Raw genomic sequence first — 18056 nt, 5'->3', positions numbered from 1 at the left:
TAACAAATCTATGAAACAAAGAAAGAGAAAATGTTTTCTCTTACCTCATCATCTGTTTCTCTTTCTCCATCAGCTCTGTCTTTTTTTCGCTTCTTCCTTTCTGTCAATGTTTTTTTTTCTCTTCACACGATGATGATTTCTCTTTCTTTTCTCTTATCAAGTTGACCATCTTCTTCTTCATCAACTTAATTGATCTTACCTTTTTCTCTCCTTCTTCTCTATCGTCAACACCTTCTCTTCCTCTCTCTCTCTCTCTCTCCTTTTCTCTCTCTCTTGTTACATGTTTTCCATTTGATTTTTTCTTCTCTTTTCCATTTTCTCGGTGCTTCCATTTTTTGCTTCTCTTTCTCTCCATGAATTTATATTTCTTGTTCTCTTCTCTTAATCACCAACAATAAATGACATTCATCATGATCAAGTGTCACTTGGAATCACAATTAAGTTGACTGGTTAATTAATACAAATCATCATCAATTGGGAACCATCATCACCTTTTACCACCTTGACACCATCAGAGTTGCCACTTTCCATTGAGAGTTCATAAAGACAATCCAACTAGAGATTAACAATATCAACTTACTTATTTATCTTATCACCTTTTTTTTTACCTCATCATCTTCATCTTCATTCTCATCATCTGTTGAAATCTGAGATAATTAATTTCTTAAGTAATTTTTGTCTGCGTCTTCAGATTCTTCCAATCATCTTTTTTCTCTTCATTTTCTCTTTGGTTTGATCACTTTTTCCATTACAATTACCACTTAAATCTCATCAACATGACAACCTTAAGATTACCCATGTTAATATTTCCTTTATCTTTTTGTCTAACATTCTGGATCTACATGGGATTACCTTTAATTAGCTGGTTAATTAGTTTCACTGCTACTGCTCTGGTAATCGCTCTCACTGCTTGGAAATTATCTTTGTTTCTGTCCAATATAACCCAAGGAACTCTTGACCCATCCAATAAAACGGTCATCATTACAGGTAACAGAGAATAGAATAAAAATAAAATTCTTTTCTATTTCCGAATTTCCCACCAACATTTTACCTTCTTCCCTCCTCTTACCTCATCATCTTCTTCGTTGATTTGATGGTCCATCTAATGGTCTCCATGTTCAATTGGAGGAAAAAAGAATTTACCAAATTGAACTGATTGATTTTCTTTTTCTTTTTTTTTGTTCTCTTCAGGTTGTGATTCTGGCTTTGGTTATATTACTGCTCTTGAATTGAACGAAAAAGGTTTCAATGTGATTGCTGGTGTTAGATTTATCAATGGAAAAGGAGCTAAAGATCTTGTAGATAATTGTAAATATCCTGATCGGATCAATCTGATTGAAATCGATGTTACCAGAGGTGAAAATGATCTGGCCTCCGATCTTATTGATAAGGTGACATCAATCCTTTCACGTTCTGGTGATTGTCTTTGGGCGATTGTTAATAACGCAGGCCTATTAACCGTTGGACCAATTGATTGGGGTGATTACCAGTCTTCCGTTGAATCTTTGGTTAATGTTAATCTTTTAGGATCCATTAAGATGATACGAATTTTTTTACCTCTTCTTAAACAATCAACAAGCTCGTTATCATCTTCTGCTGCTGGTGGTGGTGTTGGTGCAAGAATTATAAATATGTCCTCAGTTCAGGGTAAATTATCTTTACCTTGGACACCCGTTTATGCTACAACCAAAAGTGCCATTGTTTTCTATTCCAACTGCCTTCGTTTAAATGTTAATCGTTTTGGAATCAAAGTGACCACAATTCTTCCCTATAAATATCGTACACCAATGGGACAAACGGAACAATTAATTGACTCACTGGACACCAATTGGAAGAAATCAAGTCAGGACGTCAAATCAGCTTATGGTGATTTCTATTATCAAAGATTGAGACAGTTACTTGGAAAGATGAACAATTCAGGACCAGAATCAGGGGATCCAAAGGAAATCGCTCACAAAGTGTACCAATGTCTAGTCACACCCGATCCTCCCAATGAGATAATATGTTCACCTTGGTGTCTTCGTCCTCTATGGTTTCTAGTCAGTTTTATGCCTCAAGAGTTGATTGATTTATTTTTCGATTTCGTTGAAACAAACTATTTACAAGCCTAATTTACATCAAATGTTCCCATTTAGTCTTGTTTTTTTTTCATCATCTACGATTATAATTATTGATAAAGGAAGAGAAACTCAAATTGTCAACAATTTAAATGATTACTTCCAATTTACACACATACACACTTAATTCAGAACCTTTAATTGTTAGGGAAACAATTTGTCTTCTTGTCTTATATTCATATCTATGTGATATTATTAATTCAACAATTTAACAACAAACTATAAGTTAACTTGATCATCAATGTAACTATACGGTGGAAATATTTAATCATTTGCAAAACAATTTAGGAATGGAAAATGATTCCCAAAAACAAAGTCAACAATTAAAATTAACAAACTTTTTCTTAATTCTAATTACACTCTAAGCCAACTCACATATCTTAATCATTGTACAACAAAATATTGGCCAAAATTTAATCGCAATCAGGAAAATTTTACTAATACTTTTAATTGTAAATGTAAATCATGAATTAACAAACCATTTGATTAACATGGATACTAATTAGTTGATCATCTAAAACATTTACAGCTTCCATCATCAATATTATCCTTTATTGGTACAATTTAATTGTTCTGATTTATTTAATTGTAAAACTTATTTCTTATCAAAATATTTTGATTATTGATTAATTTGTATCGTCATTAAGTTAATTGTGATTAACAGAGAAAGAGAAACACAATCAAGTTTATTTCTGTTGCAATATTCAAATACTATTGATTATCTTCAAGTGATTAACTGCAAAAATAGTTAATCAATAATAATGATTAAGAGGAAAAGGTTAACTTGGTCAATCCAATATCTTAATTGTTGATTAAAGTCCAAAGAAAAACAAAGAAAAAAGGTCAGTAAACGTGAATTGAATTAATTTCTGCTAATTAAGATGATTACTGGTCGTTAGTTAATCACTTGAACAATTAACTAATAACAGTAACAACCAGACTCACTAATTTTCAGCTAAGTAACAATTAACCAATTATCAAAGTAGATGATAAAAACTACCCAAAGATTTAAATGAAAATCAGCTGAGTGTCTATTAAATTAAACTAATTTAGATTGTTGATTGCTGAGGAGTAAATTAAATTAAAGGAAACTAAATTAACGAGAAGGCAAATTGTTGATAACTTAATCATCGGAATCACGTTTTTTAATAGCCTCACAAAAAAAGGTCACAATTAATTTCTACAATTTACTAATTGATTGTTGGTGGATTTAAGGTTATTGTCATCATTTGATTACGATGATTTGTTGATCATCGACCAGATCAACTGCAACAATCAACCAACTTAATTGTAGATTGAAAATCCTTTTTCTTTTCTCAGAAGAAAAGTAAATACAGACAATTAATATTCGCATGGAAAAAAATATATTGATACTTACAGAATTTACTTAAAGTGTCCCGTTGGAAGAAAAGTTATCATCTTTTCCTTTATCATCATCTTCTTGATGATCATCATCATAATCATCATGAACCTCTTCAATTAATTAGATAATCATCAACATATAATAATAGAAATGAAAGTAAACTATCAAATAGAGAGAAACATTTATAAAGATTATACAAAATTTTAGATATAAAAGCAAAGAAAATTGTTTCGATTGTAAACAAAACTTGATAGTTAATTGCTCGATGATTTACTATCATTCAATTAGAATCAACAATTAACTAACTAGAGATAGTAATTAAATAGAAATGGCAACTTACAATCAAGTAAATTGTTTTCGTTTCCTTGTGAACGTGTAAACGATTGATAAACTAACCAGTTAACCAGAAATTCAGTTTGGGTTAAACCCGCATTCGTTTGGTTAATTTGATCACAATTAATAAATTGTGACAAGAGAGAGAGAGAGAGAGAGAGAGAGAGAGAGAGAGAGAGAGAGAGAGAGAGAGAGAGAGAGAGAGAGAGATGATAAGGGAAGAGAAGAAAAATTTAGATTAAAGAGGAGAAAAGTGAGAGAAACTGGGGAGAACGAAAGAGAAGATAAATGTTACTTATCTTCTCTGTCTACATTTTGAGAGAGAAACAATCGAAAAGTGAGTTGATACTTTTCCATTTGCTTCTCACTAACGATAACCAAAAGGTTGTTTAATCTTCTAAAAAAAATTCTATTCTCTTTTACGAACTTTGTTTACCTGTCAGTATCGTTCTTCTGTCCAAACATTAACCCTTCTCATCTAATCATCTAATCATCACCTTCTCCTGTGAACTAATTAAATACTACAACAATTACAATCGTCATTCAGAGTAAATCATTGAAACAATTTAAATGGATCACCAATGTAACCAAGTTTAAGTGTATAAACCAAAAGGAATCCAAACAAAAGCAACAACAATTTACCAACAATCAGCTTAATTGTAGAAGAGGAAGAAAAAAACAATCATCATAATCAATATTTCACCTCAAACAACAAGAGTCAATGAAAAGCTCCAACTATTTACAAACAACATCACAATCACAATCAGATATTAATAGTAGTCAGTTGAAATTAACTAATTGTTAATTTTCAAGTGAAAGTGAAAAGAGGTAAATAACAAAATGGTTACGACGTTAATTGTGAAAATGGCGGCGGTTGGTGTGTAATAGCAACACAGAAACACTCAGACAATCAACAACATTATCAACAGAATCAGAATTTAATGCTTCTGAAAGCGTAACAGTTAATTGAATCAATTTAATAATAATAATAATCGTGTTAGTTAAATATCAATCAACACCAGTTAAGCTCATGAAGAAGCAAAATGAACGTCAATAAGTTACCCTGATTAACTGATTTCTGTTCAAATTGTGTGAAAAACCAAAACAAAAACAACAACAATCAAGTTAAATTGATAAGCCTAAAGATGTCAAGGACTTTACATCATCATCATTATCATCAGCGGCCATTTTACAGAATAAGAAACAAGACAATCTAATCAACAGCATTTACAGTCCAACAATTAACCATCGTCATTATTATTAACCGTCACCATCAATTGCTGTTAGTCAGTTACATTGGAAGCGCTTTCTCCTTGTCACCCTAATCATCAACATCTTCTTAATAGTCTAGTTTAATTCCCACTCTCTCACTCTCTCTCTCTCTCTCTCTCTCTCTCTCTCGTGCTCTTTCTCTCTCTCTCTCTTTCCCTCCTTCAATTTTTCTTTCTTGGTTTTATTAATCTAAGAATCATCTTCTACTTTCCAACAATTTCAATGAATTATGATTCTGATTGTTAGCATTTCCCTATCAACTGAATCAACTAATCATTATCATCGTATTGATAATCAAATTGTGATTAATTTTCAACGTGATGTGTTTTCATCAACCACCAATGTCGCATCTCTATTATCATTATCATCATTTAAAGTTTCATCATTTCGTTCATCATCGTTATTACACCAACGATTAATAATATTATTAATCATTCTAATTATCAAGTTAACGGCAACAATTAACCAAACATCATCTTATATCTCACAAGAAATAATATCAATGTCAAATTTGATGATTACTAACAATGGATCCAAGGATTATCCGATTGATACTAAAACGATTTCAACTAATCAACGGTTAATTGTGTAATGTTGTTGTTGTTTCATCCTTGGACGTGATTGTGATTAAAAACAATTAACCCGGTAAATATCATGATCAACAATCAACAACAATTCACAAAGAAAATCATATTAACCATAATTGCAATGAGAAACAAATTGTAATACTGTAAGTGTGTTAATCGCTGATAATCATACTCACTCTCTCTCTCTCTAATTGTGTGCCATTGGATTAATTTCCTAAATTTAATTTACTATTTTTAATTGAAATATCATCATCATCAATTCATCTTCCATCATCTTTGCAAAAAAAATCAGTGAATTGCAAACAAAAGCAACAAACAATTTATCTATTTAGCAAATTAACTGCAATTATCTGAGCAAAATCAAGATTAATTGTTGACAATCTCGTACTAATTGCTGGAATAACTTTTATATACATCATTACAATCAACTCTTTTTACTCTTTTTTGCTTAATTGTTAACAAGTTATGTACAAATTACGACAATTTCTTGGTAACTTAACTTGGTCCACAAATAATCAGCTGATCCCTTTTTTAATTATACTCATAATTAGCCTTGCAATCAACATTTCATCAGTTAATTGTGGTAAATTGTCATCACCATCACCAGCAACTGTAATAACAACAATATCACCACCAACGACATTTGCAACAATCAACTCTAACCAACAACAATTGCAACAATTTAACAATTTTTCATCACCATCATCTCAAAGGCAATTAAACCTTAATCAAAACTCAACAATTAAATTAGAATCGGATATTTGTGAAATCTGTTATTGTAATAAGGATTCACTTACTTGCCAGAAAGACAATCGACTTAAATCATTTCCAATACTGTTAAATGAAACTAAACGAGCAGCAATTAAAGAAATGTAAGTTTCCCATTTGATTACAATTAACAAATGATCAACAATTTAACTTTAACATTTGCAATGAAGAAATGCAAATTTCAGATCAATAAGTTTATCTAAACATGAGATGGATTCATATTTTTACTTGATTGCAATTCCAAGATTGATGATTAATTTTTTCTTTGGTTAATCACAATTAACATTGTCTCTTGATTTTCAGTTGATTGTTTCTAAAACAATCATAATCATTGCGTGTTTAATTAGTCGTTTTTATTATTCATTAAATCAATATGATGAAAAATCAAGGAAAATTGTTTAATATCAGTAACGGGACAATGATTTTTGATTGTTAATGAAAAAAAAAAGTTTATCAATATAAAATCAGCAGCAATTAAAACCCTCGTCATCACTATCAATCAACAATCAATTTTAAATTGTTTATTGTAATCGCGAAATTGATTCCTAATTGTGCAAATTGTGATTCCAAATGGAAATTGTGGTGAATCGTTTTTTCAAAAGAAAAGTTTTTTTTCTTATAACAATAATTCACTTGATTCTTCATCAACTACAATTTACTAATCACTTTTTTTTACCACAGAGAAATTCAATTGACACAATAACATGAATTTCTGGATAATGATGATGAAAATGATGGTGATAATAATAGTTACCATGCATCAGTGATGAAGGGTGGGTTTGTATTCATGGTTATGGTGGGAGGGTGATAAAAATATCCAATGTTGTTTTTTTGAATATCAATCTACGAGTTAATCATCACAATCAAAGTTAATTGCTACTCTCTTTTAATGGGTTAAAGTCTATTGGGTTAGATTAATATTTGGAAAATTGGACAAAACAACAAGACCATCAAAAGTGAATGAAAATCGTTGCAATTAATTGATTGTAATGTGTATATTTATGATTAATTGTTGGTCGACTATATAGAAATCTTAATCTGTAACAATTAGTTATTGGTATTATTATTATTAATTGCTTCTGATTTGCAATTATCGTTATTGTAATATGATTATTACGTCTTCATCTTAACTGAAAAAGTTGAAAAGTTTTTCCTGTTAATTGTTGTGTTATTGTGTCGCTCAAAGTTAATTATTATCTTAACCATTATGATGATTGTTGTTATTAATTTATTATTATACTAACCATATCTTCAAGGTTTCCCGGGCTCATGTTGATTATCATGATGATGATTCTGATTCTCAGTAGTTCATGATGATGAAAATATCACAAGAAACATTTCAAATTGTTACCTGACTTGAAACATAATCAAAGATATTTATTTATGATGATTGTATTAATTTAATACGATTATGGTTATGATGATGATAATTGTTGAGTTAATCAAGAGTCACAAATTATTCCCAGGGAACTCATGATATTATCATCTTGTTCATCTTCCTTGATACCCTTTCTTTATCATCATTTCTCCCTCTCATCCCACCTCAAGATGATGAGGATGAAGATGAACCACTCCCAATAACTGTCGATAACTGAACATATCACCTTGGATTAATTTTCACTTCTCATAATTAACAACAATCAACATGAAAAACGTTGATTGTTGTTAAGGTTTTTTTTTCATTTACTTCTACATTCTTGATTAACTTATTCATAATCAAGTTAATCAGTTTACCATTGATTAATTTGCAATTTACCAGCATCATCAATAATATATAATCACAATATGAACAATCAATAAGCTTGAAAGATGAAAAAATGCAAATCCAATTGAATCATATTCACACATGAACCCAGCAATTAGTAAATTAATAACCATTAAACTCAATGATAATCAACTCGTCTAATTGTAATGCAATTATAATTATGATGACTGCAAATCACAGTTAATTGCAAACAATTAATTTCAATAATTTGCAAACAATTTGTCAACTAATACAAAAAAAATCCAAGGCACTTGTTAGATTATTTTAATTGCCTGGAAAATATTACTAATTGTAACAACATAATCATGATTAAGAAAATCTTATATCAAGTAATTGGTGATGTTTAAGCTAATCATTTCAAGTATCATGACAATCAAGAGATGATCAAATTGTAACAATCAACAAACCCGAAAATGATGTTTTTGTTTACTCAGCTTTTGATTGTTATTAAATTGAAAAACCACAATTACTAATTATTGTTGATAATATTTGGCGATAATTAAATGATATTAACGATTATCGAGTGAACCATTCTCGTAGTTACGAAATTGAATTAAAAAAGTTCTTGATCAGTTCGAGAACTATTAATAAGAACAACAATTAAGTTGATCTACTTTTACAGTTAGAAAAACAATTCCAATCTATTGATATTATTAGTTGGTTGCTATTGACTATCTAAATTGAGACTTACCTGTGTATGTTAATCACAACAATCAACCTGGAAACAATTAACGATAATATATTCACACTGTTTATAATCAAGAAAAAGTTTATTATGATCAATCAATATTTATCTTTGTGAAGGATCAACAGATTTGAGTTTCAATTGGTTTGCTTATTGCAAGTTTGATTGATTGAAAATTTTAATCAATTACCATTAACTTTGTTGGTGAACATTTGATTTAATTGTCAGCAATTTCTTTCCAATATTTAATCAGAAATTTATGGATTTATGCAAAGTCCTCTTGCTTGATTTATCATTTAAAAGTTTGTCTTTTTTCATGTCTTGTTAATTGTGGGAAAAATTTAAAGTTAAATTTTAAATTGTTGTTAAATTGTTAATGGTGTTTAACATGTGTATTATCAAGGACATTAAATTGTTGATTTGATTGTTACTATTATTGTTTATCTTTGTGGGTATTTTATTTTCAGTAGGTTCCATAATTTTGACAACAATCAATAAATTGTCAGTAGTTACCTTAATCAATAAACAAATCTGTTCTCATTGTTATTTGATTGTTATTCTTGATTGTTTATTCAAATCATTAGGATTGTTATTATTATTAACAATTACATTAATCATTAGGTAAATTGTTGTTACACTTATTACATTTATTAATATGTTCAAATTGTGATTTAGTGGTTGATTTTTATGGACACAACATCTTGTTGACAATTAACTGATTGTTAACAATAGACTAGCTTGTTGAGTATGATTGATAAATGATTAAGGTTAATCTAATTGCTGTTGATCATGAGCCTTGTTATGGTATTAATAATAATCTAATTTATATTAAATTGTCCTGAAAAGTTTTCTAATATATGAAATATTGTCTTCGAGAAATCAAATTGTGATCAATAAACAATCAATTTATAATTAAGTTGATGTTGATTTGATTGTTAGACCATTAAAATTATATTAATTTGTACAAATCAAACTGAGATTTTCAAATTAATTGTATTCCATTAACATTGTCATTGCAATTTCGTTGATTGTAATCATTTAATTTGAAGGAAGAGATTATGATTATGTAATTGAAATTTCGAGTTCAATTTTGATCATCATAGACAAATCATGAGTTTATAATTAGTAATTTGATTGCATTAATTGTTTCTTTAAATTTTATTGAATAATTGCTCAAATTTTTATTAATATTGTTGATTGATCATTGAATACGATTCACATTTGAAAATAGCAAGATCTGATGAGAAGAATCATTGATCAAGTCTTGAGTAATAAAATTTGATTAAAATGAATTTTAATCAAAAGTTTAATTCTCAATGTAAAGGAATAGCAACTCATCGAGAATGACTAAATGATCTGAGAACTTGAAACTCACTATTGAAAAACTCTCGGATTGAAACCAAATGGAACTCGACTAATTATTGAGAACTAAAGTTACTGAGAAAAGCTGTAACTACCGATTCCTAATTAGGCTCAGAATTTTCACCGAGAATTGATTGAAATTGTTGATTACAAAGATCCGATTGATTAAAAATTCATATCAACTTAATTAGTGGATAATCTTTGTCTAGTCAATTGATTAGTTAATCTTTTAATCCATCGATCAATGGAATTGCTTTCATGTTTTAATTGACAGTTTTCGCGGTTTCAGTGCAAAAAAGTTACATTGTTGATTAAATTTAATTGCTTCTCTATGTAAACACTAATCAGCTAATCACTTTTTGTTTGATAAAATCGTTTTTTGCATAATAATTAACAGAATCATTGAAAATCAAGCAAATTTAACACGATTAGGAAAAAAGGAATTAAATTATTACCCAAGTATAACCACATTGTAAGTAGTTGACTTAATACAATTTAATTAATTATATTAATAAATTGATTCTCTCACTAATTGTCACTAATCAATTTTATCCTTTTTGTATACAGAACGATATCTAATTGTGGATTAGCTGTTATTGAAGAAAATGCATTTAAAAGTAACAAGAAATTAGAAAAAATGTAAGTTAATTAAATTTAATTGTTACTAGTGGAAAATTGAACGAAATTCCAGCAATTTAATTGTCTAATTGTGAAACTCAAGCTAATCATTGAAGTTAATTAATTGATATTCTTGTCATATAATAATGATGGTTAATTGTATGACTACAAAAAAGTGAACATTAATTAACCTGATTTTGTGTGTGTATTGATTATAATCAACTAATCAGTCGGCATGAAAACTAATTCAATCCTTAATACAATAATAATGATATTCAATTTTAATTAAGAGTATGGAAGTTACAATTAGTGGAACAATCAAAAATTATTTGATGAAATTGAAAATTTTTGCAAAACTTTTAATTTTTTGTTTTGCATTTCGATTTAGTTAATTGATTATTTTGTCCTCTTGTTTCAAGGTGGACAAGGTAATCAACTAATTAACAGTTAATTGTGTAAATGTTTGATTGGAAACAATTTACATTATCAAGTTTGTAAGTTCTAATTGTATTAATTAAATTGATTGGCAAATCAAGTGTAAATGTAATGATGATATTAGCGAAGTTTTTTTTAGGAAAAAGAGAAAAATTTGCAAAAATTAACTAATCAGAATCTCATGTAATAATTATCATCATCACCATGATCAGGGTAAAGTCACTAATTAAAAGGGGATTTACCTTTGATAACTATTAATACAAATGAACTAAATTAAATTTGATTGTGACGTTTCAGTCAACATCTCATGATATTATCTTATTTTTTTACCTTCTTAAAGTTGCTATTGTCAAGCCTCAGTTACAATATTAGATGATTATTAGAATCTAAATCAATTTTATCATCTTTATACACAACAATTAAGGTAAATAGACAGAGAGAGAGAGAGAGAGAGAGAGAGAGTAAAACCGACAGGTAACCAAAAACTAGACAGGTAAATGGTATCTAAATGTATACCTGGGAATGTCCTTGAGACAATGATGATAATGTTCAATAGTTAACGATAATAATAATAATGAGTTCACAGAAAAGAAATGGAAATAATCAATTGTCCCTGCTAATTGTTGTAAAAAATTAAGAAAATTAACTCTAATTGTAAAATAATTCTCATTCCCAGTGATCTCAGATTGAATAGATTACAAGTCTTGCCTTGGATGGTTTTTGATCAAACAAATTTACCAACTATGTAAGTCCAATTGTTTATTATAAATGCAAATCAAATAGTCAACAATCAATATCGTCAAAATAATATCAACATATTACTGACGAGAACAAGAAAAAAAAAACAATCAAGTTAATTCCGTTTTCTCATTGCATCACTAATAATACAATAGTAATAAACTATCAACAATCAAGTAAATCATGAAAATCAATTTACTAATTTACTTTTGTTTTCCTATCCAATTTTTACCTGACCTTTTTTTTTGGATTGGGATCTTTACTTTTACCTCACTCATAATCATCATCATGTTACATTATTATTTCATTGATGATAATGGTTTATTCTGTGTGTTATCATCACAACAATTTAATAATGATGATGATAATTCAGTATCATGACTGGCAATCCATTGGCATGCAATTGTAGCAATAAGTGGATCCAGTTGAATATGATGGACGGAGGGTCAAACCTTGGACCTTATTGGGATCAGATCACTTGTATTCATCGGAATGGTTCAAATCAGAATCTCTTACAAGCTTCAATTGATGATTGTGGTAAAGATGATTTAATAATTTGTCTCACTAATTAAAACGATCACAATCTATCATCTTGATTGTCGTCATCTATTCCTGGAGTTGATTGATTTTCTCTCTTTCTTTCAAAACAATCAACCCAATCCTCGATTTTTTTTCCTTACCTGTAATCTTAATTTCAATGTTTACCTGGATTTTTATTATCATCATCTTATCATCATCATTATCATCCTACTCTTAATGATCTCTGTCTGTTTTGTTTTTACACACATGAAAAGATGATGATGCTAATTAACTGTACTAATCTAATAATTTAAATTTCTCTCACTTAATTGTCTTCCCAATCATTTAGAGCTGCCCAAAGTAACTGTGGATCCTAAAACAATTAATATCAACGAGACTCAATCAATTACAATTACTTGTAATGTAACTGGTTCACCAGTTCCAAGGTAAATTAATCGATTACTTTTGCAATTAACTTTTTGATGATCAATTTAAAGTAAACAATTAAACGATCATGTCAAGTTTCATAAAAACAATCAACTTAATCCTTTTGAGTGCATATTAATATTTACAATTGGGTGTTAGTGTTAACCTTAATTGCTGATTATTAGGATTGCATGATTTAAGATTTATTAATTACTGTTAACATCTCGTCAATATTATCAACTTGTTACATGAATAATTAACCAAGTTTTGGTTGACTAAATTGTTACTAGATCATGATGATGATAGCCAAGAGAATCAGTTGTAATTTAATTGTTCATAATTGACTTTTGATTGTCTTAATTACGATTAACAGTTAATCTAATTTGTTTTACAGGGTTTTCTGGAGAATCGATGATTCCTTCTCAAGGATTTCCTCGTCTTTCCTTAAATCACAATTAGAATCACCTGGAACTGGATTAACTTTAACCAATGTCTCCGATCCAATTAATTTAAATCGACCCTATTCCTTAATCACAATTGCTAATCCCAAAGAGGCAAATGTATTGATCATTGAAAACATAACCGGACCCGATATTGGGTCAATTAAATGTATTGGTGAAAATATGGTTGGTCGAGTTCAAGATGAATCAACAATTCAAATTGCAGGTAAATCAAGACAACAATCAGTAAACAATTTACCAAATTATCAATCAATCAATTCTGAACTTTAATAACTTTTTGGGTTTTTATTGGGTCGCTATTAGTTTAATATTAAATTGATTATTGATCATCAATGACACATTATCATTATTAAGAAATGTATGTTAATTGTTGGTTAATAGTTGAGATTGGAAACAAATCAATTACACTCTCAATTAATCACAATTACCTCAAGAGTTGATAGTTGTCTGATTTAATGATTTAAAAAAATATTCAATAGAAATCAATTGATTAGTGATTAGTAAATTACTCGGCAATAATTCAATCTCTTCCTTATTATTATTATTGAAAAGTTTTCAGTCTCGTTATCAATATGATGAAGTTGATTGTTGTTGATTGATTTAAATTAATCATTATGATTAAATTGTGATTGATTTTGAATTGGTGATGATCATTGATTATCATCATCTTTTAATCAGTTAATCAAGACTAATACAATTTTTCATTTGGTTTTGTTATCCTGGTTACCAAGAGATTTAATTATTAATATTAATTGTGATTAAAATGACAAAACAATTTAAACAATCATCGTCATCGTATTTAATTTAAAAACTGTAACTCTCAAGGCTTAAATTATACTAATCAAAATGATTATCATTAATAAATGACAAGGTCAATAGTTAATTGTAATAATAATCATAATGATCACAATTTAAATAATAATAATAAGAATCGTTAATTGTTATCAAGCTAAACACTAACCTTGATTAGTGAACAAAAATAAAATTCATTTATGAAAAAAATTAAAGTTCATTGATTAAGACAATCATAGAAACTAATTAATATCAATTCAACAATCAAATGAGTTACAAAATTAACACAATTAAAGTTTAATGTTAACTAATTATTTTGTTTACTTTTTTTCATGTTTCCTTTTTGTTTTGGTCTCTAATTGTTGACTAATTGTTGTGACAATTTAGGTAAACCTCGTATCGAAACGTTTGAATCTCAAGCTAAATTTCATCTGTGTCTTAATTATCGGATCACTGGTGTACCGAAATTAAAACGATTGTGGTTCTTCAATGGCAAACAATTAAAGTTTAACGATGAAATTAAAGATCTCGAGATAAGATCACCTAAAAATCCTCATCTAATGTCAGGTAATTATCTTGATTAGTTAATTGTTTCAAGATTTGCTTCGTAATCATCATCACGTTGAGCTGATTTTAAGGTTAATTTTTCATTGCTCTGTTAATTGTTACCGAATCATCTTGTATTTATTTTAGCTTCTTGCTTAATGTTTACCATTTAATCAAAAGTCTTGATCAATATGATTACTGATTTAGTAATCAATTAATATCTAGATTATTAGATTGATCAATATTCATGAAACGATTATTAAATTCTGGTGATTTGTTAGCTAATTGTGATCATCATTAACATTTTCAAAGTAAATACTATGTTTTATTTTCACCAGAAATTAGTTTTAATTGTGATACATTGAATATTTAACATGATTACAATTTAACTAATTAGTAAACTACTGTCAATGTATTTGATTAACTTGGTAAACATTGTTTTCGGTTGAAAAGCAATTAGGACAAGAAAAATTTTCTTTTTTTATTTCTCATTACATTTAATTTAAATTACTAATTGTTGACAATTAACTTGATTGTTACTCAGGTTGTCTAGAAATTCAAACAACAGGAACAAAAATACTTGGTAATTACACTTTGGTTGCAGTTAATTCCTATGGTGAGGATAACAGGACATTATCAGTTGATGCAACTGCAGGTAAGACAATTAAAGTTGATCAACACAATTAGAATACCAACTAATTAATAATTGAATTGGTTAATTACTCAGCTGGTTTACCCAAAAATCCGAAGCTCATTCAAGTGCCTAAACCAATTCCACCTCAGGAACGGGTCTTCAATCAGAATCGTGGTTCCGATGGAAACGTTTACTCAGTAAGAAAGGTAAGAATTAATTAATTGTAACAATTAACTTTTCAAGTAAATCGATCACATTGAAAACAAACAACAGACTAAAAAACTCAATCAATTGATTGAATCAGTTTTTTATACTTTTCCATAAATTGTATTACCTTTTTGCTCATTGATTGATTGTTATCGGTTAAACTTAATTGTTACTCAGATTAATTCAAAGCCATGATTAGTATTTGAAAAACTTAATCGATATCAAATTACTGACCAATCATCATTTTCTATTAGATTGTGAAATATCATTAAACGATCTAAATTGTTTGGACTAATAAGTTGTTCACGAATCGTGGACATAGATTATAATTAGAATGGTAAATTATGTTCATTGGATATGATAATTGATTCGTCATGAGAATCGGTTGTCCAACAATTAACTTGAATTCTAGTGGTGAAAAAGAGAGAAAGAGAATCGAATTTGAAAATTAGATTAATAATCATGAAGATCCAATACATTGTAGTTTAAATTTTGTTTTCCATCATAATGATTAGTTAATTTTGTTTTCTTTCGATGGTAAAATGAATTGAATGTTGCAAAGATTTTGCAATAAGATAATCATTTTTTTCAGCTCGACTCGATTTGTTATTATTTCAAGTGACCTTGAAACTGAATTTAAATTAACAATTAACATGAATTTTGAATTAAAATTTACAATGACAATAGGAAATGTAAGCAAATTAGATTGTCCAATGGTTGAATTAAGTGTTGAGCTAAATGGTCAGAGTTTAACTGGAATTATGATCATTTCTGATATGTAATTAACATTTGGCTAAATTGAATTTTGATTGTGATGAATATTTTTTTTCCAGGAACAAAAGTTGTAACAATTGTGAGAAAATGAATCCCAGTTAATTGATTTTTCTTTCCCTTGAATCCAACTGAATTTAAATGTTAGATATTTCTTGGTGATAATTGTTAGGGGATTAGCTTTATTTTTGCTGTAATTAGTACATCGTCCCTCTCAATCATTGCTTACATCACATTTATCTCTAGGGACTCATTGTTTAAAGTATAAATAAAACCTTTTCAATTACAAACACATTCCATTAACATTACATTAATAGTTAATATTTTGTCATTCAAGGTTAATCCTTAAACCCTTAACCTTTACCCTTATGTCCTTTAATTAACCCTATTCAAAATCTCTCATTGTGCTTTCTATCTAAACCACCCTTAAAACTACCACCAACTAAAGCCTCTTCAATTAGTGTTTCAATAAAGTTATTTTGTTCCGATACGATCTTTATACTGAGCTCTCGCATAGAAATCCTAACAAAATGGTGGAGATGACTTCGCTATCTTAAACAATTTAGCTTCTTCTTGTGCGAGAAACCAAACCCATTTCATCGCTTCAAGAAATATAAGTGACCAAGGAAGATTCTTCCTCTGGTGCGTCTTCTTTCCTGTTTCCTACGGTGAATAAAACACTACAAGACTTTGAAGATTCTTCATAGTCTCGGCTTTGACATCTATAGAATTTAGTTCTAAGTGAAATCGATATTGTTACAATATTGATCGGTGTGCGGTTCGGAGGTTCTGAAGGTCACCTTGAGAGATCCAATAATTCATCAAGTCTGAAGACAGACAAAGAGAAGAATCTCTCTGTCCATCTCAACCTGATCATTCATCAAAACAACTAAACTGGTCAACGTGGTTCAGAATATAACCTTGTTACTAAGTACAACAATCTACATTCTTCTTAAAGAAGCCAAATCTAAAGGTCCAATTGCAAAGTAAGATCAATTGTCTCCTTTACCTAATTTCAAATTAAGATAATACAAACAACCTGGTACGTCTTAATATTCAATCAATTACCAAATCAATTGTAAATTGTGAGGTGAAGAATCTTCACCCACAATCATCCTAATTCATTCAAGTTAAGTTCATCCAAACAAACTGGTACATCTTAACATCAACTTTAATTCATCAACCAAATTCATTCAATCAATTTAAAATTAGCTTGTAAGATAAAGAAGTTAAACCTACAAACTGATTTACCCAAAAAAAAAACCTTAATAGTCAAAGTCATCCAAATAAACTGGTAAACATTGACAACCAAATCAAATTGTAAAATTAAATTGTAAGGTAGAGAATCTATACCCACAATTTAATACACCCAAACCCATTGAGGAAAACAAAATTACCTTGTGCTTCTCAATACAACAATTACCCAATTCTTTTGTAAACTAAATTGTAAGGTGAAGAATCTATACCAACAATTTAGCTTAACCAAGCTCAAATAAGTTAAAACCAAATTACCTGGTACATCTTAATTCATAAGCTTAAAAACAATCCTCTAATTAAGAGAGAAGAGGTAAAGAATCTTCACCTTCCTCTCTTACCCCTTATCCAAAACATTGTAAACCCAAAACCCAACCCAAGATTTCAGACCATACAGATTCTG

At 28.9% G+C, this 18056-nt stretch overlaps 2 protein-coding genes and 1 long non-coding RNA gene across 6 annotated transcripts in view; 2 read left to right on the top strand and 1 right to left on the bottom strand.

Annotated features, from left to right (window-relative positions):
- The first annotated feature begins 90 nt into the window (after window positions 1-90).
- LOC128396952 (retinol dehydrogenase 16-like) lies at window positions 91-2471 on the top strand. Its single transcript, XM_053357605.1, has 2 exons — window positions 91-987; window positions 1192-2471. Exons 1-2 carry the CDS (start codon window positions 777-779, stop codon window positions 2109-2111), a joined length of 1131 nt encoding a protein of 376 aa, XP_053213580.1. The 5' UTR covers window positions 91-776; the 3' UTR covers window positions 2112-2471.
- A 751-nt stretch (window positions 2472-3222) lies between these two features.
- On the bottom strand, window positions 3223-3979 carry LOC128396813 (uncharacterized). The gene is made up of 3 exons (XR_008326855.1): window positions 3821-3979; window positions 3496-3641; window positions 3223-3427 (listed from the first exon to the last, which is right to left on the bottom strand). It is a non-coding gene; the product is annotated as an uncharacterized LOC128396813 (long non-coding RNA).
- Window positions 3980-4142: 163 nt separating this feature from the next.
- LOC128396812 (BDNF/NT-3 growth factors receptor-like) overlaps window positions 4143-18056 on the top strand; it is a 28635-nt gene continuing 14721 nt past the window's right edge. Inside the window, exons 1-11 of one of the 4 annotated variants that reach the window (XM_053357433.1) lie at window positions 4153-5730; window positions 5965-6544; window positions 10650-10724; window positions 10820-10891; window positions 11982-12050; window positions 12417-12580; window positions 12912-13008; window positions 13383-13654; window positions 14629-14808; window positions 15332-15442; window positions 15515-15627. In XM_053357433.1, coding sequence (XP_053213408.1) covers window positions 6138-6544; window positions 10650-10724; window positions 10820-10891; window positions 11982-12050; window positions 12417-12580; window positions 12912-13008; window positions 13383-13654; window positions 14629-14808; window positions 15332-15442; window positions 15515-15627 — 1560 coding nt within the window. In that variant the 5' untranslated portion in view covers window positions 4153-5730; window positions 5965-6137. Of the gene's footprint in view, window positions 6545-10649; window positions 10725-10819; window positions 10892-11981; window positions 12051-12416; window positions 12581-12911; window positions 13009-13382; window positions 13655-14628; window positions 14809-15331; window positions 15443-15514; window positions 15628-18056 lie in introns of all 4 variants that reach the window. The other 3 variants (XM_053357437.1, XM_053357434.1, XM_053357435.1) reach the window with 3 other exon arrangements.

The sequence above is a fragment of the Panonychus citri genome, unplaced genomic scaffold, assembly GCF_014898815.1.
Source record: "Panonychus citri isolate SS breed McGregor unplaced genomic scaffold, ASM1489881v1 Contig00028, whole genome shotgun sequence".
Classification (NCBI taxonomy): Eukaryota; Metazoa; Arthropoda; class Arachnida; order Trombidiformes; family Tetranychidae; genus Panonychus; species Panonychus citri.
This window is presented reverse-complemented; position numbering and strand designations above follow the sequence as displayed.

What these genes read in the sequence shown, in the direction of transcription:
- LOC128396952 (XM_053357605.1), top strand. Translation starts at nt 777, where the DNA reads ATGACAACCTTAAGATTACCCATGTTAATATTTCCTTTATCTTTTTGT. An exon ending in TAAAACGGTCATCATTACAG is followed by an intron (nt 988 to 1,191) that starts GTAACAGAGAAT and finishes TGTTCTCTTCAG; the next exon opens with GTTGTGATTCTGGCTTTGGT.